The following is a 24,309-nucleotide window of genomic DNA, read 5'->3' on the forward strand; positions in this document are numbered from 1 at the left end:
AAAGTGAAACATGTTTTTTCTGCCTTCACAAAAACATTTACGCACTATTTTCTGGCCTACTAAAACACTTAATGAAAACCTACATGGATTCAATTTTACAAGGTCGTTGAGCAGCTTGAAGTCAGGGCGACCTTGTTTATCCATTTATAGGATGAGAAACTATGCAGTACTGATAAGATAGTGACAAAGTTCAAAAATTAAGAGATTGTGGAAGTCATAATTTACAATCTGGCTGCAGATCGTGCTTTTATCACACTGAAGATGTTATTAAACCTTGAACTGACAGACAGTCACATAGTTTGGACCAAAGTGTTTTTTCCCAGTAGGAGAGCACGTGGTGTGTTAGCAATGAGAAGATGCTGAGGTTGATTCTTTGGTTTCATAAGGCTTTTTTATGCATTTTCTTCATTTTTTCAATTAACAAAAGCATTACTTTGTATCAGAGGACTGGAAATACAGTGGATCTTAAAAAAAATACATAAATATTCCCATGAACATGCTTACACATACATGTATACAATGGCGGTGTCTGACATTGGGATGTTGGCAGTGGACCCTTGGTTCCTGTGGTTTGCTGGGTGGGGACTCCTTGGTCTGATTCTTGTGCTTTCCACTGTTGCTCACCGGATTGGGATCTGGGGAGTTTGGAGGTCGGGCTAACAGTTTAAGCTATTTTTCTTGTTCTGGAAGATTTTCTTGAGCAGCGTGGCGAGCCACATTTTACTGCCACTGTCACTGGTGCATGACTTTGCAGCGGTTAGGGGTGGGGGGGGTGGGGGGTGTTTCAGATGGGTGGTATGTGTCAAAGTAACCTCCGCACGAGTGCCAGGACCGAACACTGTAACAAGATGATCAGTGTTATTTACCTCATGTGCTGGTTGTTTTAATGGTGTGGGCCAATCTGTGTATAATCACTCCAGTATGAAATAGTTCTTCCACGCAATTCTACATCTGCACTAATCAATACCAATACCTGTCCTGTTATCTGGTTGTGATTTGATTCCTTTAACTCAGCCCTTTGTGCTCTTCAGCTATAATTAAAATGCTATTTGCAGCTTTAAACGCAAGCTTTCCATTTATTTATTTTTGGCACGTTTGCTTGTCATGAACTTTCCATGTGTAACTAACAACCTTTCCTGAGCTGCAGCCAGAGAGAAAAGTAGGACGAGGAAATGGAAAAGTCAGTGTCATGAAGGCGTTATGGCTTCAGTAGAGCTACATTCAGAGCTCCACGGCAGCTATACTGTAACTATCCTGTACCATTAGTGATTTTGGTCTCAAGCTCACAGCATGCCCATGTATGGTTGCAGCGAAGCATATATACCCATAAAAGTGTCAGCAAACTATCTGCTGCAACTTTAAGATCTTCTTGTTGTTTGAAAACTTTTTATTACCTTGAATGTTTTGCGAGACTTAAAGACTTTTCATCCATCTCTCCTCTAGCCACAGTTCTTTAAGAGGAGGAAAAAAGGACACTGTAAAGGGTTGCAGGACTATGAGTACTCTTTCAAACAGCTGCTGATTTAAGACTGCTGAAGCATCCTTCTGCTGAGTCACCCACCAACTCCTCCATGTTTCACCATTCTGAAACAAACTTGCTCTACTTTGAGGTATTCTAACAAACTATATCTCTTACAAACCTTTCAAACTGTTTTAAAAGTCCCTGCCTTATCATCCTTTCAAGAGGTCAAATATCAGCCCTGCACCAGCCGATATATACTGAGAAACAGTAGCAGCTGGTTTCCCCAGTTGTGGATTAAGCCCAGTTCAGGACCAAAAGAAAAACATCAATGAAAACAGCCCCTGAAAAAAGATTATGGTCTATGTTTTGCAGACATTTCAAACTCAAGCAGTTTCTTATATAATTTATTTTGAAAACATGTTACAAATATTAGTTTCCCTTTATAAAACAGTTACCTGTGGTCATAATTACAGTGTCCTGGTAATCCCCTTTCAATATTACATGTAACTGCAGCGACACATCTTGATACCGAGTGCATAAGGAATTTAAAATGAGGCTGAATATCAAACGGGGGACCTTCTCAGCTCAGTTTGGCTGGTTGTCCATCTGTAAGCTTGGCTGGTAAGACTGGATGTCCTCCCCGATGAACTCTGATACTGTGGAAGGAGAAGAAAATCACAGATTCACTTGATGCAATTTGCTGCTGCAAAATACAAAATAACCTATACTGCACTGTCAGTTTCAATTGTATGTATATTTTCAGAATTCATTGGCTTTATTTTAATCGTATTTCAACATCCCCTTTTTAGAGATTTGTATTTTTTTTTTTTTTTACGTATTTGGAACATCTAGAAAAACTGCACACCACACCACATCTTCTTGCATCAAGTAAAAATAAAATCTAGTCCCCAACTTAACCACCAAGGTTAATGCTTTGTTTCTTTTTTTAAATGTTATAATGCAAATTACAGTGAAGACTGTAAACATCTAAAAACACCAGCAACCACAAGATGCTACCAAACATTACATTGACTAATATCTGTCTATATATCTGTCACAATCAAAAATCAAAAATAGTTTATACAATTATCAACTCAATCAAGTCAAGTCACCATCAATAACTCCATGCAGTTAAATCAATCATCAATAATCGTAAAACCCTACAGTATTGGGGAAAACCCAAACAATCGAGCAACCCCTTAAGAGTAAGCACTTTGTAACAGGAAGCAGGAAGAAGGTCCTAGTAGAACCCGGCAAGAGACTTTTGATGGTGTTTTTAGAAGAGACTGAAACTCTACAAATAAGGAGTTACCTGTTTGAAAACTAGTCTTTCTGGGTTCTTTTATTTTAGTCAAGAGGTAGGTTGGAATTAACCACTTTGTTTCTCAAGCTACCAGTTTACCTACAACAAGGTTTCACTTTCTCATCAAAAAGACAATTTTTGGGGCCAAATTAAATGGCAAACTAATTTGGAGAGCATAAATTCAGATTATTCAAATTTTGACAAAAATACAGCTCTTTTCTTTTTTACTATGACTGACCCTGCAGGTAATGTCCATATAAAGTTGTGAATCGGCCTGGTAGCCAAATCTTTACACCAAATACCACATGATCACCAGCTATCCTGGCCATCAGAGAGCCTGTGTTGCATGTCATATCACATTCTCACTCCATAAAGCAGTGTTTGTAGATCAAAGACAATGCACTGAGTAGAAAAATATTTCAGCATTAATAAACATGATTTAATAAACTTGTTTTAAAAAGTGCCTTTAAAAATCATAGTCCCGGGGCTGAAAAACAAGAACACTGAAGTGCTAAAAACTGCAGTTCCTATAGTGGCCACTGGAGACTGGCTGCAAAAGTGAGTCAACTTCCGCTGATACTCACTTTAAAATGGCCAGCTTTACGGCATTAAAGTCGTGTTTACAGTCTGGTACAACAAATTGTCTCTGTGAAAAGTTTGCCCTTTCAAAATAAAAAGTTATTTTATAACCTGTACATTTAGATACTAGAAAGGCTGCTAAGTGTAGTTGTGCTGTTTGTGTGGTACAGCTGTCCAAGAACTTTGTGATCTAGTTTTGTGGAGTGAAATTTCTGTTTTTTATTTTTATGTTTCTTATCAATAATTAACAGATATGTATGGCAAATTTGGTGATATTACCAGATATCTTAGTACTCCACATTCTCTTCCAAATCTGGTCACTTCTGGCCAGAAAAACAAAATAAAAAAACGCCCAAAATACCTAGAGAGTGGCAGCCAAAATGCAAAGTCCATTCAGTGGATACCATTCCTTCTTCTATCCAGAATATTAAAAATTCTTTGTATTTCTTCCTCCAACATTTCTGTATCTGTGTTTGTAGCCACTTATGTCATTTTTTTTTATCAAATCAGTTTTCAAATATCACTTTTTTTTGAAAAAAACTATGTCTCACCTTCTTCAAAGGTAATGTGGTGCATAGAGGCAGAGCTGGTAAACTCCAATGGACACTCCTGGATCTTGGGATCCCTCTCTCCCCCATTTCCTGTATCCAGCACTCTTCCCTGCGGGTCCCAGCCCTCATAGTGGGAGTAGGATGCTGGGCAGATATCCTGATAGGGGTTTGGGTTGGTAGGAGGGGAGGGACAGACCTCCTGAGCATAAGCAGAGTACTGTGGGTAAGAGGAGTTGGGGATGGGAGGCAGAGGGGAGGTTGAGATAGGACTTCCAGCTGGGAAAGGGCTGAGAGAGGATGAGTGGGAAGGAGAGGGTGAAGAGGACAAGTAGGGTGAGTCCAGCCATGGGGAAGGTGAAGGTGAGGGAGGCTGCGGACCACGTGGGTACAGAGGGGGAAGGAGCTCGGTGAAGCCCAGCTCTAGGTTCTCAAAACTGGGGTGACGCTCGGATAGTGCTGGCCTGGTCCCGCCGGGCTCTTCCACCGTGGCATCAGGTTTAGAGCAGTACTCCTCATTGTAGTTTATGGGTGGGCACGGAGAGGAATAGGTGGAGGGATAGGGGGGTAGGTGGAAGCTCAGATTTTGCTCATCAGACATATGGTCCCCTCTCACATGGAAGCCTTTGTCTATCCTGGGTGGACCCCCTGCAGGACACATGTTTCCGCCATCCAGAGGCAGCATAGGGGATCGAGAGAGCAGGGGATCATCTTCTTTGAACATAACTGAGGGAAGAAACCGAGAATAACTGACACACATAACTGATGTTCATGTAAAGCATGTCCAGCTGCCACATATAAGTGTTGTATTTACATTGGATTTCAAACTATAAATCTCTTTATTTCAAAATTATTTGTGGGATTAGATACTCACTGGGTAAATACTTAAAGCAGTGAGTGCTGCTCCGTTTCCTCTTCCCATTAGAAACATAAAGATTGACCGACACAGGCCGACTGACAGATAGGTCACTGTAGGCTGGGACCCTCACACATAACAGACACTGGAAGGCATAAAGACGACATACAGGGGGATTACAGAGCATTTATCAGAGCATCTCCAGTTGTGTTGGATGCGTCTGCTGAAATTTCACAAATTTACCTCATTGCTGTTGTCACGGTCAACATGAGCCTCCTCCTCCCACTGTAATTTGCCATCTAATGCAAAAGAGCACAAGAGCAAGGTTTGACATAATGAACACAAGTCAATTATAAAAGTGCAGCATCTGAATTAAGCTTCATTTAAAATGTCTGTTAGACTTCTAGTATCCCCCTTCTGATTCTGAACTCATCATCAAATAATCATCATATAATTTTTTCTTTGTGTGTATACTGGGTTGAATTTTGATGTTCAGCTTGAATAAAGATTTGTTGATTTTTAAAACTCTTGAGTCTCTGAGTCCACGTTCTCCCCACATTATGACATACATGTGAGATAAGTTTCTAATACCTGGATTACACAGACCTGAATGTGAAAATTATCAGCATATAATGAACTTCAAATATGTGAAGACAACCATTTAAAGGGGCCTATTGTTTGTTGTAATAAAAAAATATTGTCCCACAACATCTTCAATGTTTATTAGACCTAGTTGCACAAGCATTGCATCAAATCCTTCGTGCTCTGCATTTGAAATGCTTGTCAACTATGTGTGGGAACCTGGAAATGTGCATTTTGACAGTTTTTATGATTTGATATGAGAGAACTATTCACTATGAAATAGTGAAAATTATCATTTTTTGTGTGTGTATTATAACTTAATGTGGTTTTTGAACTGTTTTAGGTTGTTTGGTATTTTTATTTTGGTTTATTGATCTTTATGTTATTTGAACATTTTGCTTTTCTCAGTTGTTGACTCGTTTTTTATTTGTTCCCTCAGTGTTTGTTCCATTTAGTTATGACTCTCACATGTTATTTTGGAAGTTCCTTGTGTTTAGTGTCTTGCATTTAATTTTATTTCCTCTCTTGCCTCTCTGTGTATGTATAGTGGGTCTGTTAACTCTCCCATGCATGTTTAACTAGTTGGAGAAGTTAACAGTTAGAGAATTGTAAGTTCTAACTGTGAATTCCTGCAGCACTATTTTAATCTAAATCTAATGAGCTGAAGTATCATTTACCTAATATTAAAAAGTGATTTCAAATTATTTTCTGTCTTATTATATTCCCAATCAACTTTTACTGCCAGTTCTGTAAATTAAAATGCGCCAAGGCTCCTCTGGACGCTTACCTGTGCCTCTCTCCATGAAAAGGACTCTGGAGACTGGCAGGAAGTTTGTGCCGCTCAGCAGCAGCTCTTCCCCTCCTTCCACAGAGCAGGAAGTGAGGCTGACCGACTCGATGACAGGCAACTCCTGGGCCGAACGCTGGGCTGTGGTGGAGAGAAACGATAAATGCATATGTAGTCAGACTTTAATCATACACTACCTTTCATCAAGGTTAGTGCATCTCAAAGTGCTCTACAGATGACGGACAAGCCATTAATAATACAGAGCAAAATGCAATAAAACATCAATCCATAAAATACAAAGTAAAATAAAATGTAAAAAAAAGCAACAAAGAGTAATCAGTGAAGTTAAGAGCTTGAGTAGTGGAGCAGAAGTAATGCAGGATAAGGTTGATTAAAAAGACATGACATTATAAAGTAGAATAAAATCAAATATATCAAATAAGATCTGGAAGTGAAAAACAAAATAAAATAATGTTTATAAAGCAAAGCACTTGTGATCAGTGTTTGCAGAATTGTAAAAAATCTCAACCTTTGACAAATCCAAGTGACACTGCATGTTTCAAATGTGACTCCTTTGTAAAAGGATTCTGTATCATAATATGAATTCTCCATAAAGCAGCCACTCACAGCATTCGATGGGCAGAGAGGCAACCTGCAGAGCCAACACTCGTCCAGGGGGTCCTGAAGGGGGCACTATAGGGAGGTGGGTACGAAACACCAAACGAACACGTGTGTTTTTCCTTCCAACATCTGTTTCTCCTTTCCTCAGCTCAATGTCTGAGTTCCTCAGTTTCAAAATCCCGGCACAGTCGATGCTGTGAAACACAAGATTTGTCTCATGACATAATTTTGAGTAGGAAAAGTTTCACTCAACACTGAAACTGAAACTTTAGGGAAAGAGCTATTTAAAACTTAAAGTAGACCAGTTACAAAGGTATGACACAGCAGTCAAACATGAGCAGCCCACCCGAGCATATATAATAAGCAACTCCAGCATATGTGTTAAAAAAAAAAATCCTTTTTCTACAAACATGACGAGGACAGTGAGAGCATCCTTCTGACTTACAGAGCAGTCATGTTGTTCTCGGGGCTGAGGGGGATGTCCAGTAGTTTGGTCCCCACCTGGACGCTCTCGTGACTGGCAGTGCCCACCATCTTTCCAGTCACTCTGAAGGGGAACATACATTTAAATTTACCAGCTGAGAAAAATAAAGTGAAATCCCAGCAGAACACAAGTTATTTATGAACGAAAAACGGTGAAATTGCTTCCAAAATGTGAGGATTAATAATCCTTTTCACGTCACTTCAAGTTCTGTGAACACATGAGATCAATAATCACTAATATCACCCTCGCTTTTTTTCTAATGACTTTTTTCTCAGTTTGGATCTGCACTTCACTCGATATAGGATATCATAATCAAAAATATATTCTCTGGATTATGGGAAGGGACTAACAACAACTGTTGTAACATATTTTCTGGACTAACACGAGAACCAGCTGGTGGTTTATTGCACAATGGTTAAAGCTACGACAGTCACGTGATGGGTCCCCTGAATTTTGTGTTCCTTGAACATCATGGCATGAAGAAAACATTTGTGTTTAAATAGAAAAATACTGCAGCTCAGTACCTGTGTATCTGATAGAAAGGATGTGGTCTGATTGATCGGTCATCAGCTGTTCCAACGAAAACCTGAAGAGAGAGCGGTTTTCTCTCTGTGTAACCACACAGCTGTGAAGATAGAGAGAGACGCAGTGTGAAATCAAACTGCGATGAGGCCAGCAGCAGTGGCCAAAGAATTTGTTCCAGTGTCGTGTGAACATGATCAAAGACATGTTAACCTTAAATTAGATCTGATATCATATAACTCAGTTAAAAGGTGAAAAAAAAAAAACCCTGAGAAATTTCGTTTTCACCTTGACAACAGGATGTCCAGTCGGTGCAGCTTTGACGGCTCCTCTGCTGCCCTCCGTCTCGTAGTGGGCTCTGTGGTGTGGCCGAGGCTGGACCTCAATACGCAGCTCATACTGGTCAAACTGGGATGGCAGAGGCCAATCAAGTGGCGGCAGGGCGTTAGACCTGAAATAAATCAGATGTGAGAATTTTAGATGTAGTAAGAATAGAAAGACCCACATGGAGAGAAGCAAGTAAATTTACAGGATTGAAATGTTGAAAAGTGATGCTGTCCTTGCCTGAATAGAGGGCTGTGGGCGCTGGCTCGGGTTCTGCCCCAGGCCAGAGGAGGGGGAACAGAGAGGTAGTCCATGCCCACAGATGGGGGCTCTCTCCTGGTCTGCTGGGTCTCTGGCAGTGGGCAGGGAGAGCTGTGGCCCAGAGCCTGCTCCTGGTCCACCTCCCTGGGAGATAACTGCAACACAAAAATCCCACCTCTTTAGTTCTCCACAGACTTGTTTTTGCTTTGCTATTTCTATTATGTTTCTTTTATATTTCAGTCTTCTCTGTATGTTTATGTTTTTATTTATTTAAACAATTCATCATGTGAATGTGCCAGATTTAGCCGCACGAGCTAATTTTCTTCTGTAGTCCCTGCCTATTGATAACATATTAAATTAACCAACAAAACCGCACATACACAGGCATGTGAGGCTAGCTAAAAGAGAGAAACATATCTAAAAATAAACACATGCCTGTTATGTGTGGGCTGTGTGCAGACAGGAATAGGACCCAAGGTGCAGACTCCAGAGCCAGATGTGAACTCAAAACAGCTTTAATGTTAAACTCAAATATAACATAACTGGAAAAAATCAAACTAAACTTACACCGGAGGACTGACAGAACACAGCTAGGTAAACGGTAGATCGCAACACAGACACAAAGAAACACAGGGCTCAAATACACAGAGGTCGTGTCCAAATTCATGGGCTGCATCCTCCTGAGAACCCGGCCTTCGCGGTCTACGTGGGCCGGGTCCTCAGAAGGTCGGGTAGGCCGGAAGTAAACGGCCGTGAAATTGGACGGTCTAGCCTTCTGATTAGCGTCACCGCTGTCTCGGTGGAGTTTAATAAACTCAGCCGTCTGCTTCTTGCTATCTAAAATATAACAGGGCACTGGTGTAAATTCTCGACTGTCTCATACTTCTGTTTAATCAGTTTTCTGTTTGACGTTTAGTCAGCTGTGTAAAAACCAAGGAGGAACCCACCCGGGGTAGAGATGGCACGATACCACTTTTTTATGTCCGATACCGATATCGATATCATAAATTTGGATATCTGCCGATACCGATATGAATCCGATACAGTGTTTTTTAATCAACAAAACTGTTTTTTAAATATCTTGCTGCATTTTGTATAAGTTCATACTCAAATTTAAAACAACAACTACACTAAAGCTATTCTGTTATACCTGTATGCAAAAAAAAATATTTCATAGTTCAGCAATACTGATCAATCTAATAAACTTAAACCTACACCATCCTCCCTATTCTGGTATTTTAAAGAGTACTTAGCATAAATATTAAGCAACCTAACTAATAGAGTTCCAACTCCCAGCAACAACAAAAATAAATAAATAAAAAATAGGGAACCACCCCTCACGCTCCACCTCATGATGCTTAATCGACGTAATCAACCTTAATTTGATGCAGTGTGAAAAAAAAATGCACAGAAATCAATTATTTTTCAAGAAATATTAAATAGATTCAACATCTTTCTTCAACAAAATTGCAGACTGCACAGATGGTACCTTCCCAAAGGAAAAAGTACTATAGCTTACTAGGGTATATTAGACTTAATAGTTACTATATACAGGAATTGACTTCTATTCATTTTACATCAAATTAAAAATTTGGGTGTCAGATAATTATTTATTAAAAGCTAGACATTTTAAATGAGTATAAGAAAGAAAAGTATGTCTTTGTGCCCCCTTTTCCCTGTTAATGCCCTATTGGCCCCCCTGGCTAAACTTTGCTAGATCCGCCCCTGCACAGTTACCAGCGTCAGCTAAGTAGAAAAAGATCCTGGAGTAGAAAGTAATAATAAATACATTCTAACAATAGCTGATCAAGCTTAAACGTGCTGCTGTTGTTCAGCCGCTGGTTTCCTCTTTCTGGTGCAAAGTGGGCCAAAAGCAAACAAGAGAGACGGACTCGCGACAGAAAAGCCGATCAGCTGATCATTAAGCAGTTTCATGATTGAAGTAGCAGCAAGAAGAGGCAGTCGCTCCATATATCGTTTGTTAAGCTTAACGCAGGAATGCTTTACAAACATTCAGAGATGGACTTACACACTTGCTTTACTTCTCTCGGGGATAACTTTGTCGGAGATGAAATGCCGGGTTGCTAGCGAAGCTCCAAATGCTATCCAGACCACCGACAGGTCCCGCATGCCACAGCCGCTCTATCACGTGATGCATACTGCTCCGACGTGCTAACGTTCTGAGGTGAGTTACGGCGTGTTGCAAGTTTTGTGCTTTCGTGATATTTAATGGATCGATTACATTTTTTATTTTTCTCCAATATCCGATCCAGTAATTTAGGTCAGTATCGGACCGATACCGATATGTAATATCGGATCGGTCCATCTCTAACCCGGGGGATTAATAAAGTTTTATTTTATCTAATCTAATCTAATAACTTTAATCTCAGCCAAACCGATTTACTCACGAACAAACAAAACACTGAAAAAAGCCCAACAATAACATTTTTAGGTTGTCTAAGTGACTTATATATTACGTTTAACCCGAGCAGCGAAAGTCCGCGGTGATCTGAAAATGATGTGCCGGGAGTTGTGCCGTTCTCAGCCGCATCAGTAACCCTGGAGCTCCCGGCTAGCTATCGAGCTGGTGGGTAGCAGACGTCTCCGAAAACGTCGAAGCACTTTTGCAAATATGCGATATCTTGATAAACCGAGCAGATATTTGATGTTTACACAACTACTTTCTCGCCTGAAAATATGTTAAAAGTTTATTTTGTGACCCAGAAAGATTAGTATGAGTAATTTTAAAACTTAGTAGCGGCCGCCATTATTGGAAACTGGAGTTTGGCTGGGCCGCGCTATGAATTCTGGGATATGGTAGGCCACGAAGGACACACCCGACCCATCCTTCAAATTCAGGGAAAAGGAGGACGCATTTGTCGGCTGCATTCGGAGGAGTCTACGAATTTGGACAGCCTTCGGTGCGTCGCTGTGACGTAATCGGTCTACAAATGCGGCCTCAGGAGGATGCAGCCCATGAATTTGGACACGACCAGAGGGAGCAATCGGGGAATGGGTAACAGGAGGGACACACAGCTGGGGCAAATCAGGCCTAACGAGACAAGGGGAAGCAAAACCAGACACATTAAAATCAGACGTGGACTTTCAAAGTAAAACAGGAAACCCATAACACAGACTGAACAAAAGACACAGACTCACATGCAGGCACTACAACAGAGGGAACAGAGATGTGGGACCAGGGCAGACACAGACACTGACTGGACACGGGGATATAGCAACTAAGGATACACAGAGACGCGAACTAGACAAGGGGATACAGCTGACAGGGGAGATAGCAACTAGAGAAGACAGAGACATAAACCATAAGACAGAACTCAAAGAAACCAAAGACTAGAAATAATAAATAATAAACTCAAAAACCCTGGGTCAACGACCCAGGCATCTTTACAATGCCCATATAACATATTAAAAATCAAATGTTAAAAATCCTTACACATTAGAATCAAAGACTTTCTTTGACACTACTCAAATCATGACAACATGTTTGATTATCCAAAAACCAAAGTTTTATAGATTTAGAGAAAGAAGTAAATGTTGTTTTCCTTATTTCTGTGTAAGGGAACCCTAATGTACTCTAAAGAAAAGTCAACAAAACTATGGCAAGGAACAGATCACAAAATAAAGGAGTAAGAAAACATGCCAATGCAGCCTGAAAATTACATCATGGTCAGCTTTTGGAGGTATCTACACTAATACACTAATGCAATATTAGCAACATTTATGCAATAATGTCCAAGCACGTGGATTATAGGCAGGCCGTCTACACAGAGGGGCCTGCTTATCTCTACAAAAAATTACAGAGGAAGTATAGTAATGGCAAAACTGTTTGGACCGCCAATCATGTGGAACTATTGCTGAAAGTAAATGGACTGATACTTAGATATAGATATAGCACTTTTCTGTTCTAACTGAGCATCCAGAGAGCTTTTTTTCACCCAGCCATACACACATTCCATGCCTTTACATGGTTTCTGAGCATACACACACTCTCACACTCTGATGAATACATCAGGGTTCAGTAATAACACAAGTATAAAGCAGCCACAGCACCAGAACACACAGACTGGGAGTTTTTGCACAGTAAATACAGCAACATAGCATTATCCATCACCAGAGGAAGCCAAGGTATTGGGAAAGAAATACCCATACAATAAAAATGAAATCTCAAAACATAACAGAGTTTAATCTTTGCAAATTAAACATCCAATCAGGAACTAAAACGTAGGTGTCAAAGGAGCTTGCAAAGAAAAGCGTCTGGACTTCTATAAGTTGCTTGAAGACGTTTCACCTCTCATCCGAGAAGCTTCTTCAAGCTCATCCGAAGAAGCTTCTCGGATGAGAGGTGAAACGTCTTCAAGCAACTTATAGAAGTCCAGACGCTTTTCTTTGCAAGCTCCTTTGACTACGATGACCTGGATGACTGAGAACCTTCACAGACAAAACGTAGGTGTCTGTATCATTCAAAAGTTGCAGCTTTTAGCTTTCTTGAAAACTGTTTTAAGACTTAAACTGCTTCAGTTTTTGTATTTGCTAAAATACATATTTAGTGTCGATGCTAGACAGAAGCATAGTAAAAGCAACATAAAATGAGCATACACTGTATAGATGGCTCTGAAATAAAGGTCCTTTGAACCTGCATTCTTTGTGATAGCCAGCAGGGGGCGACTCCTCTCATTGCGAGCGCCATTACATAGAAGTCAATGAGGAAATCACTGAGTTTTCACTCGATTTTCTGCCTCACTGAACATTTTCCTGATAAGTTTAATGGGTCAGTCACTGGTTTCAAGTCTTCTTCAGTACAGCTTGGTGTTCATTTGATATATGATGGTCACATATAGACTCAAATAAATCATGAAGCTGGACATTCATTATGGCTTGGCTACCTTGAGTTCCACAAGTTTTTTACTGTGTGACTGTGCAGTGTCCTTGGCTTGACAGTTAGATTGAACCCTCTCTTGTAATTTCTGTTTTAGTTTAAAAACAAACAAACAAACTAGACAGGGATGGCAGCTTGAGGTCTAAGAGTAGGAGCCGAGTTAGAAAACAGAATTTTATACTGCTGCTTTGAGAGGCCTACTCCAGGTTTGGCAGGGCGGCACCTAAGTAAAGGCAATAGATCACACACAGCACTTTACCTGCTCCAATGATGTCTTCCTGGTTTTCTGAGGAATGCTGAGCTCACAGCTGCTGGGCGGAGCTTGAGAGTGAGGGGTGGACTCTCCACCCTCCAGGTTGCACCCCTGCAGTTCCTCTGAGTAACTCCCTCTGCGCGAAGTACAGGGAGACGCCAGCGGGGAGTTTCTACGCTTCTTCCCACTAGGTGAGGTGGGCCTTGAGGATGATGAGTGCCCAAAATTGATGCTGCCTTCGTTCAGCTCCTCCTCCTCCACCAGCAGAGAGTCGCAGCTGGAAGCGGGACTGAGCCAGCCTCGAGAGGAGGGGCTAGAGGCGGGGCTGGGGCTGAGGGAGCTGGGGCATCTGTCACGATAAGTAAAAGGATCCAGTAGAGGCAGGTAAAGGCGCTCTCTGTCCCAACCGCCGCTGTTGCCCATGTCCCAGTAACTGGAAATGGTGGGTGTTGTGTCATCATCAGGCGAGATGGTGGTTATCTGGATGCTGGGGCACTCGACCACACGAGATTCAGAAACCTGGAAAAAAGATAAGAGGCTCGTCACAAACATTGTCACACACACAAAAAAATATACAGTGGGGCAAAAAAGTATTTAGTCAGCCACCGATTGTGCAAGTTCCCCCACTTAAAATGATGACAGAGGTCAGTAATTTGCACCAGAGGTACACTTCAACTGTGAGAGACAGAATGTGAAAAAATAATCCATGAATTCACATGGTAGGATTTGTAAAGAATTTATTCGTAAATCAGGGTGGAAAATAAGTATTTGGTCACCTCAAACAAGGAAAATCTCTGGCTCTCACAGACCTGTAACGTCTTCTGTAAGAAGCTTTTCTGTCCCCCACTCGTTACCTGTATGAATGGCACCTGTTTGAACTCATCATCTGTATAAAAGACACCTGTCCACAGCCTCAAACAGTCAGACTCCAAACTCCGCCATGGCCAAGACCAAAGAGCTTTCGAAGGACACCAGGAAAAGTATTGTAGACCTGCACCAGACTGGGAAGAGTGAATCTACAATAGGCAAGCAGCTTGGTGTGAAAAAATCAACTGTGGGAGCAATCATCAGAAAATGGAAGACATACAAGACCACTGATAATCTCCCTCGATCTGGGGCTCCACGCAAGATCTCATCCCGTGGGGTCAAAATGATCATGAGAACGGTGAGCAAAGATCCCAGAACCACACGGGGGGACCTGGTGAATGACCTGCAGAGAGCTGGGACCAAAGTAACAAAGGTCACCATCAGTAACACACTACAACGGCAGGGAATCAAATCCCGCACTGTCAGACGTGTTCCGCTGCTGAAGCCAGTGCATGTCCAGGCCCGTCTGAAGTTTGCCAGAGAGCACATGGATGATACAGCAGAGGATTGGGAGAATGTCATGTGGTCAGATGAAACCAAAGTAGAACTTTTTGGTATAAACTCAACTCGTCGTATTTGGAGGAAGAAGAATACTGAGTTGCATCCCAAGAACACCATACCTACTGTGAAGCATGGGGGTGGAAACATCATGCTATGGGGCTGTTTTTCTGCCAAGGGGACAGGACGACTGATCCGTGTTAAGGACAGAATGAATGGGGCCATGTATCGTGATATTTTGAGCCAAAACCTCCTTCCATCAGTGAGAACTTTGAAGATGAAACGAGGCTGGGTCTTCCAACATGACAATGATCCAAAACACACCGCCCGGGCAACAACGGAGTGGCTCCGTAAGAAGCATTTGAAAGTCCTGGAGTGGCCTAGCCAGTCTCCAGACCTCAACCCCATAGAAAATCTATGGTGGGAGTTGAAAGTCCGTGTTGCTCGGCGACAGCCCCAAAACATCACTGCTCTCGAGAAGATCTGCATGGAGGAATGGGCCAAAATACCAGCTACTGTGTGTGCAAACCTGGTAAAGACCTATAGTAAACGTTTGACCTCTGTTATTGCCAACAAAGGTTATGTTACAAAGTATTGAGTTGTATTTTTGTTATTGACCAAATACTTATTTTCCACCCTGATTTACAAATAAATTCTTTACAAATCCTACCATGTGAATTCATGGATTTTTTTTTTCACATTCTGTCTCTCACAGTTGAAGTGTACCTCTGGTGCAAATTACTGACCTCTGTCATCATTTTAGGTGGGGGAACTTGCACAATCGGTGGCTGACTAAATACTTTTTTGCCCCACTGTATCTAATTAACAATTCAAATCTCAGTAAGAAAACTGGCAGTAAGAAGCACAATTTTAAATAGCTCTTTAAACCATTGTTATTACTTTGACCTTCAGATCAATCTTTTGACCTTTAAGGAGAGGTCAAAGGTCAAATGCAACATGATATTTTAAGATTGTCTATGGTACTTTCTACAAACACGGCATAGAATCATATTTTTATAAGTTATGAGCCTTTTTGACAATTTTCAACTAATAAATAATGAAGTTGACCTTGAAGACCTTGATGGATGCAGACCAAATTTTAATGGATTTTTGACATGACCCCACTCTACATCCTTACCAAGTCTTATCAGAACTGGAGGAGTTAATAATAATAATAATAATAATAATAATAATAATAATAATAATAATAATAATAAAATTCAAATTCAAATTCAAATTTTATTTGTCACGTACACAGTCATACACAGTACGATATGTAGTGAAATGCTTGGACAACTGCTCGTGACCTAAAGAAAACAAAAAAAGGAAAAGGCTATGAATAAGATAGGAAATAAATATGAAAAATTAAAAAGGGTAAATTTAACTAGGAAGGAATAGAATATAAATTAAGGTTAAAAATGAAATAACTGTACAACACAAATTAGAATGAAGGGTAAATTTAACTGGGAAGAATGAGATAAAGATAAATATATAAATTAAAGTTGAAAATAAAATAACTGTACAACAAAATACACAATACACAATATAGAACTATATAAGAATGTATGAAGAAATCTAAATATAAATAAATATATACACAATAACAGCAGCTGTACAAGTATTAACTGGAAATGAAGAATATAGTGACCAGTGTTGTGCAAAACCAAAGTCCAGAATGTCCAGTGTGTGTGTGTAAGAACCATATGTGTGGGTCAGTACTGTGTGGTGGTGTGATTGAGAGACCGTATCGCCTGCGGGAAGAAGCTCCTCCTCAGTCTCTCTGTGTTGGTCTTCAGGGAGCGGAATCGCTTTCCTGACCTCAACAGAGAGAACAGTCTGTTGTTATATTATTATTATTATTATGTAGTAATAATAATAATAATAATAATAATAATAATAATGTATAAAAAGCAAAGAAAAAATATTAGAAAGTGTTCATTCTTGTGGTCTCCACCAAGTAGTTAAAGGGGACATCTGTTAACGGCAAGGCAAAAATACGTTATTTATTCCCTTCTCTATTTAGAGAGCACTGAGGCAGTGATCACTACGTTTTGTTTGTATGTACTAAGAGTTTCATTTAACATCGTGGTGAGATAAACTATGAGAAAACAAGCTTTTTTTATGTGTGGATTTGGATCCTTTTCTTGGCACTGACCCCTTTTAAGGATGTGCTCCCTGAAAGCCTCTTTAGCTTAATTTGAAACCTAATATATAAAATCTGCCACAGTGAAATTTAGCTGCCTTCAGACTTTTTCAAAATGACTCCAGGACAGTAGGAGAAAGTAGGCTGGGTGTCTGGCTGTGTTTAAAACCTCTTGTTTGTCACGTCCTGTGGTTTTTATAATTTTGAGTTTTAGTTAATATAATACAGTTTGGGTTATGTGTTTTATTTGTGGGATGTTTTTATGTTTTGAGGAACATGCTTGCTTCTCCACCCTCTCGTTGTCAAGTCTTCTTCTTTTTCACGTGATTCGCTGTGCAGTTACTTCCTGTTTTATTTTAATAGTCTGTTTTCCTCTCTGTGTTTATTCCCTCATGTATTGTGCAGCTGTGGAATTTTCAACTTTTGTAAAGGACTTTCAACCTAATCAAGGATTATTTTTCATTTACCTTGTGTTGTCTGCAAGTCCAGAATTTGGGTCCTTCAGGTACAAAAGACCAATCTTTTTTACCCAGTAAACCACAGAATTCAGTGAAAACTGTACATGTACTCTCACCTTGTTATATTCTGAGACAATATTACAACATATTTCAGCAGCTGCCCTGCAAAATGCTCAAGTCATAGTAAAGAAGTGCATAATATTTCCTCAACTAAATGTGTGAGTGTTTAAAAGTCTGTTTGCTTTGTCTCAAAAAACTTTAACTTATATACCCTAAGTCTTTCGGCCCTTGGTTTGGATACAGAAAAAAACTCTCCAAGTAAGGAAAACCTCTTAATCTTAAGGGGAAATGGAAGGAAACCAAAGAGAAATCTGCTGAGGAAGCCTCCTTCTTCTTGGACTGACTTACATGCAATCGATGGCGTGTCTACAAAAGTTGAATATGCGCTTGGAACAAACTTAAGGTCAACCAATCAGACGGCTGCTGCAGCTGCTGCAGCTGATTCTTTCTACGGTCATTTGTTCAGTTGAGGTTGAAACTGCAGATTATATGAAATACTTAGACATAGGCTGTCTCACCTGTACAGAGCGTGCCGGCAGGCTCTCATAGGTCCCGCTGAACTTATTGAAGTGATCCCTTCGTGGAGGTGGGGAATGCATCCCTGCCCGCTGACTGGACGCAGGTGTCGGGCTGGGGATGTCGATTGAGTGACCTGCGTGAGAGGCAGCCAGGTTTTTGTCTGGAACTGAAAATACATAAAGGTTGGGATGAATGTCCGGACACATGAAGGGCACACCCACAAATTATATGAATTAGAAAATCTCTTTCTGTTGGCAAGTTGCCTGCTTGCTTAAACTGACTATAATCCCATGCTCCCAAAGAACAGCACTTTGTTCTGTTCACTTTACACCTTTTCATCCACATGACAATAAATAATTATTCATCTGCTTTTCATCCCCTTAACCACACAATAATAGCTAGCTCTGCAACTGTCCTGCTCTTGTGCCTCTGGCGTGAGAGAGACTCATTAGATGAAAATCAAAATATTGTAAACACAATTTGTGGTGAGTAAGGATTCATTTTTTATCATCAGTGTGCTTCTATCATGCTTTACACATCAGTTTCCCTTCATTTTACTGTAATTGCTACCATATGGAAAATGCACACGCTGGAATTTTACCGCAATAATGTCTTAAAAGCAAGTGCAGCATTTTTGTCACTTTTAATATAAATTAGGAAATAGAAGTCATTTTCGGAAAATGCAAAACTACTCCAAACAGTTTAGTAACTTAGCTTAGCAAATAGATAAGAAACAACTAGCTGCACTGACAGAGGATTAAGTCGTTTGACATTTTTAGAAAATCTGAGGCAAACAGCTGCTTAACATTATTGAGTGATTTTAAAACATTTTGTGTACAAGGTGTACTTGATAGCCAGCCAAAATCTTAAGGCAAATAGTGGTATTTGGAAGCCTCTATTACATCTGTCATTTAAAATTTCTTCTGATTACATCGCCTGAAGGAACATAGCATTACAGCGGTATTTGTGTTCTTAGTAAAAAGCTCCACTAGCATCACACCATACATTTCCTTGCTTAAAAAATGAAATTAGGAGTTGGGAAAGTCGCTGTTTGCTGGATGCCCCTCTTAAATCTCAATCAAACGAAAAGCAAGCAATTCGAGAAACACATACTCCACGAGTACACCTCTAACATCTGACCTCGTGCTTTGAACTCTGTCTCTTATGGTACTGAGCAACCTGAGCCAGACTCGTGTCACATCACAGGGTTATAATGCAGACACTGGGGTTAGGAAGGTGACAAATGTCATAATCCAGACATGTAAGAGTCCATGAAATTAATGAAACAGAATTTACATGTAGACAAATGTATATGCCATTATATTTAAAAGAAAAAGTAGTTTGTGTATATAGGTGAACTTCAGTCAAATGCTAATGTATTTAAAAAAGATGCATGCATATGCTTTCCCAATTGCCACAACCTAATCAATATTTATAGCTCTGACCAGACTTCCACTCTACATGGAAGAACCAATGTGAACATCTGCCCACAGGTTTTACCATCACAACACTAAAAGCATTGCTGTTTAATCCTAGGATATAATTTGTCTCCGACACCTTATCAGACAGTTTTATACAGTCCACAAAAAACAGGAAAAAATGCTGACCATGTGTCACGTTCAGAGCTTTTTTGGAATGAGCCGAGTCTCAGTCACAGACCAGTTTGTCTTGGGAGACCCAACCTGGAGGAAATGCCCCCAACAACATAACCTCCAGGATCACTCTGACACTCAAACCGCTGCACCATCATAACGTGACCATTCACTGAGGTGTCTACACTGTTCCTCACTGCACACTCATATACTTGGTACACTATTTGGAGACAACTAGCTTAATTTTATAGCATAAAGACTGGAAACACCTAGTCAGAAGCATAAAAATCAATGTATTATTATCTCTGAAGCTGTTGTTAAATCTTTATGCTAGCTAGGCTTATTAGCAGCTAACTATAGCTTCACATTTAAAAGGCAGACATGAGTTTGGTATTAGCCATGTTTTTTTTGTGACTCTTGGACACCAGTTGGTTTTCATTTTAAAATTCTTCACGCTATTTTTTAGTCTTAGTCTTTATTATTTTGTTAATAAAAGCAACAGGAAACAGGGGACCAAACTTGGAATGGTAAATGCTGCCAGCTTCCACATTCAGTTCAAAAACATCAACGTAGGTGTCCAGATGAATCTAAATGTGGGCCAAAAAGACTGTGATAATCTTGCCTTAAAGTGGGATTTGGTTTTATCCATAATCACTCTGTCGTATGGCAACAATTTATCAAAATCCCTCCAAAACTTTCAGTTCTACTTTTAAACTATTTCGTACATTTTTCCATGTATTATAGTTACAAATTGCGCAATAAAGGGTGAAATGGGAATTCTAACTAAATCATGAAGTTTACTTTTGGCCCACTGATTCATTTCACAGCATGAAGAACCACACACCCAAATCCACCGCTGACCTTGACATTTATATAGAGACTTTTTTCATTGTATAATCTCAACATGACTCCTTTGTATTTTGCCCATAAGCCACCAAACTGACTCCTTAAGGCCACATCCCTTGCCACAACATTTTCCCAGTGTGGTGTGGTCTGGCTTCACATGGAGTCAAACAGTAGTTACTCTCTAATGAACGAGGCTCGCTGCCGCTCCGTAGTGGCGGCGGGCCATGCGGGCAATTTTTGGGCAATGCGGACACACAACAGCAACTGCCAACGAATTAAGAAGCTGGGTGAAAAAAAAATCTCTTCAAATGTTTCCTGGCAACAAAAGTATTTCCAAGTGATTAAAGCTACAGTACTGAGGCAACTCTTCTGCTGGCGGATTTTTCACATGAATCAGTGATTTAGCGGTTTATATGTAGACCAGCAGGAGTTTATGAGGCACTAGAATTTAACTAACACTTATCGAACAGGGGGGGAAAAAGACTCACTGATCTAATATACTTTCATCTTTGTTTCCATGTCCTGACCTGAACCTCAAAAAAGCAATGTTTACCTCAACCTGGGGGTCTGTGGGGCCTCACAAGTGGTGGAAAAATACATGAGAGGGGTCATGAGACATTGAGAGAAGAGAAAAGCAAAAATGGCATAATACTGCTGTGTGCCCCCTTGTATGGCATATATATATGTATGTATACATGTATATATATAAGCCTTATAGGGTTCAAAGGAAATGGAAAAAAAAACATACATTTGTGCCACTCAGATTGATTTCTTCTTAAGCTTAAACTGTTGTCTTTTTTTTTTTTTTTTTTGCCTCAATTTAATGGGGAATTTATCTCTTCGTGTTCTCTTCTTAATCTTTAAAAAAAACATAATTTAAATTATCATTGGATCAGTTTCTTTTGGAGATACCAGTCTAACAGATCTAATATACTTCAGAGAATCTCAGTTCGAGAGTCCAGCTCTTTAACAAACTTCGATCTTAAATGAGATGGTTTCCGGCATGAGGTTCGGGGTAAAAACAATAGGTCACAAAACAGATCTGGAGCAGCATAATAGACTGATTCACCTAAAGTATAAGTATTTTTGCAATAATGTATTTTTTAAAAGTCTTTGACAGTTAAATTATTCAACTCATTGGTGAACAAACTTTACCACCACAACAATCTTGTTGCAGCATCTGTTTACCTTGATAGATACTGGATTCATATTTAACTTCTGCATTGCTTCGTTTTGAAAAGCCCAACTTTAACACATTTTATGGTCATATCCATTGAGATTTATACCCAAATAAATAAAACCTACATACTCTGAAGCATTAAAAAAAAGCGAAGAAAAACGTGAAGACTTGCCCTCTCCTTTTTCTCCTGTAGTTAATGTTCATACCTTGGGTGTGGTAATACAAATGTATGCCAGTGTGGGCGGGAAACAAATGAGTGAGAAGATGTGAGGATGTGAGGTATGTGTATGTATTGGTGGAGCTCGGATGAAGACGGGAGGGAGGTGTGTGTGTGTGTGTGTATTCAGTACACAGAGGTTGAGGTTCCTTCCCAGCTGGCAGCTGTTAACTCTACTCACACGCACAGCTGATTAGAAACACATTGAGTCTGGGGCTGCACGCATGCACAAGCTCACAATGCGCAAAGATATGCACGCAGATGCATACCACACAGAAAACAAACACACAGTAAAAATATACTCGTTCTCACGCAAGCATCGGACGTACGTTCAAACATACACATCACATAAGCACAGGCATGCAGATGAAAGCCCCATCAGACTACACGCAACGGCACGCACGCGCACAGAAGTTCCCATGAGTTTTAGAAGCCACCCCGTCAGGCCGCTCAGACCCCCTTTATCCAGTATGTCCCTTTGCTTTTAACACATTCAGCTATTCAGGAAGTGACTCTAACCCAGGCTGCTGCTGCTGGAGGAGTCGAGTTGCAGCAGGGCGCCTTCACTTTCCTCCCCGGCAGCGGAGCTCTCCGGCTCGGTAGAGCGCACCGGGGATGGACCCTGGCTCTGCCGCGACGGCGGATCCTCCTCAAAAACCAACTTGAACTCGAACTCTCCCTCCTCCCAGCCCGAGCCCGGCGCGGCCCCCATCGCCCTCCGGCAGCAAGGACAGGATACAGATATACTGATACAATCTTGTCTCCCTGCGTCAGGCGATTTTAACGTCCCTTGGTGCGCCTTTAAAAAGAATTCAAAGGAACTTTATTCCCCAAACTCTTCTCCTAAGTGCGCGTCATTGTGCTAATATTCCTCATCTGGGATATGTAGGAAAGTTTTGCTTCAGAAAGTTTCTACGCGAAAAATTCTGCTTCTTGCCTCCTTGTTTGCAAGTTTTTCCAGACTTGATGTCTTGATATCCAAATCAAATTTTCGCTCCGGATAATTTACAGTCTTCTCCGAATCATATTTCCAAAATACCGTCGGCTCTTTCATTCTAGCTCCATCGTCATCCCTGTAGCTTCTTCTTCTAGTTCTTCAAGAGACTGGGAGGAGGGAAAAAAAGTTTATCAAATATTTTTGTCGTCCTTTACCCTTAATTGCCTTTGGGTGGGTTTCCCAGCTCCAGTTGGTCCGTTACTCATTCCCCATAGGACCTCATGTCTGTCAGTCATGAATCCCCTCTGCCCAACCTCCTGCCCCCCTCCTCTCCTCTCCCCCTGCCTCGCTCACTCTGAAGGTTTCTCTTGAAGTCGTTCACTTAATATAACTTATTATAACAATCCCATGCAAATTTCTCTTTTCTTGTCTCATTTTGCATCATTTGCATCATCTCATTTAGTTTTTCCTTTTAAAATCAACTTCATGTCCTCATCATCCTTATCATCAATTAGATTTTCGCATAGTTAAGCCCAAAACAATATGATTATTATTCCAATCATGTGCAGGACACATGGCAAGAAGTTCATTATCTCTGAAACCTGCCATAGGCCGCCTGCACGGCCACCAGGGCTGTGATGTTAACTGTCAGTTAGTGAACATAAGAGGGCCTATTTCCTGTGGCAATGAACACAACAGCCCCCCTTTTTTGGCTGTCACCCCTCCCCTTTTCTTCTCTTGCATTTTTTTCCTTTCCCTCCCAGCTCCTTCTCCCCTCTTCTCCCCACTGAATCCTCCTTGTCCCTCCTTCTCCTGAGTCTTGCCTCCCTCCTCTTCCTCTCCACCAAAGGTCTGTTTCTCATTATCCTCTGTAGTCTGCTCTCTGTCTGAGTCAGGAGACGAAAAACTTAAATAAACACTCTCTCTCTGGCTCTCTCCGCCTCAGTTCAGCTCTCAGTGCCCCCTCCCCTCCACTCTGTCTCTTCTGTCCTCCTTCCTCGGCCTCCTCTCGTTCTCACAATCATTAGGAGTATGTTATACTGGTGTGTAGCTGGGGGCCTGTTTCACTCTCTATGTCATCCTCTTGGGGTTGTGTGGGCAGGCCTTGGATGCTGGACTGATTTCAAGATGTTGCAGTGTGGTTGGGGAGAGGAAAAAGTGCGACCAGCAAGGCAGGCACAAGAATTTCTGAGGCCCTAACAAGCCTCAGACTTGATAAACCTTTACACAACCACGGTGAAAAAAATCCCACTGACTCCATTGGGTTATAATCAGGGAAATTGTTTTCTCTGTGGTAAAGAAAAAAACCCATAGAGGTTTGATTGGTGACCTCATGGTGGTTGAAATTTTCTAATCAACCATTTAGTTTCCTGCTTTCCTAAGAGACAAGAAAATGTCCAAACTACGAGTGAAAGCATGCTTCAGACAGTGTGATTAATATTTAAAGTCCTCCTGTACCTTTCCAAAAGCAGATGTGAAGCCAGTTGCTCCAGCTGTTGAAACGAGTATTTTC

At 40.7% G+C, this 24,309-nt stretch overlaps 1 protein-coding gene across 2 annotated transcripts; it reads right to left on the reverse strand.

Annotated features, from left to right (window-relative positions):
• Positions 1–1,850: 1,850 nt before the first annotated feature.
• On the reverse strand, positions 1,851–23,196 carry nfatc4 (nuclear factor of activated T cells 4). 2 transcript variants are annotated; one of them, XM_082512508.1, is made up of 13 exons: positions 22,379–23,196; positions 18,024–18,190; positions 13,486–13,998; positions 8,309–8,484; positions 8,033–8,195; positions 7,747–7,847; positions 7,184–7,285; positions 6,745–6,932; positions 6,118–6,258; positions 4,992–5,047; positions 4,767–4,893; positions 3,896–4,618; positions 1,851–2,118 (listed from the first exon to the last, which is right to left on the reverse strand). In XM_082512508.1, exons 1-13 carry the CDS (start codon positions 22,569–22,571, stop codon positions 2,048–2,050), a joined length of 2,721 nt encoding a protein of 906 aa, XP_082368634.1. In that variant the 5' UTR covers positions 22,572–23,196; the 3' UTR covers positions 1,851–2,047. The 2 variants fall into 2 exon arrangements, with proteins under 2 accessions (XP_082368634.1, XP_082368635.1); XM_082512509.1 differs by lacking the exon at positions 22,379–23,196 and adding an exon at positions 19,632–19,873.
• Between the last annotated feature and the right edge of the window lie 1,113 nt (positions 23,197–24,309).

The sequence above is a fragment of the Aulonocara stuartgranti genome (genome assembly GCF_965226115.1).
Source record: "Aulonocara stuartgranti genome assembly, chromosome: 18".
In the NCBI taxonomy this organism is placed as follows: domain Eukaryota; kingdom Metazoa; phylum Chordata; class Actinopteri; order Cichliformes; family Cichlidae; genus Aulonocara; species Aulonocara stuartgranti.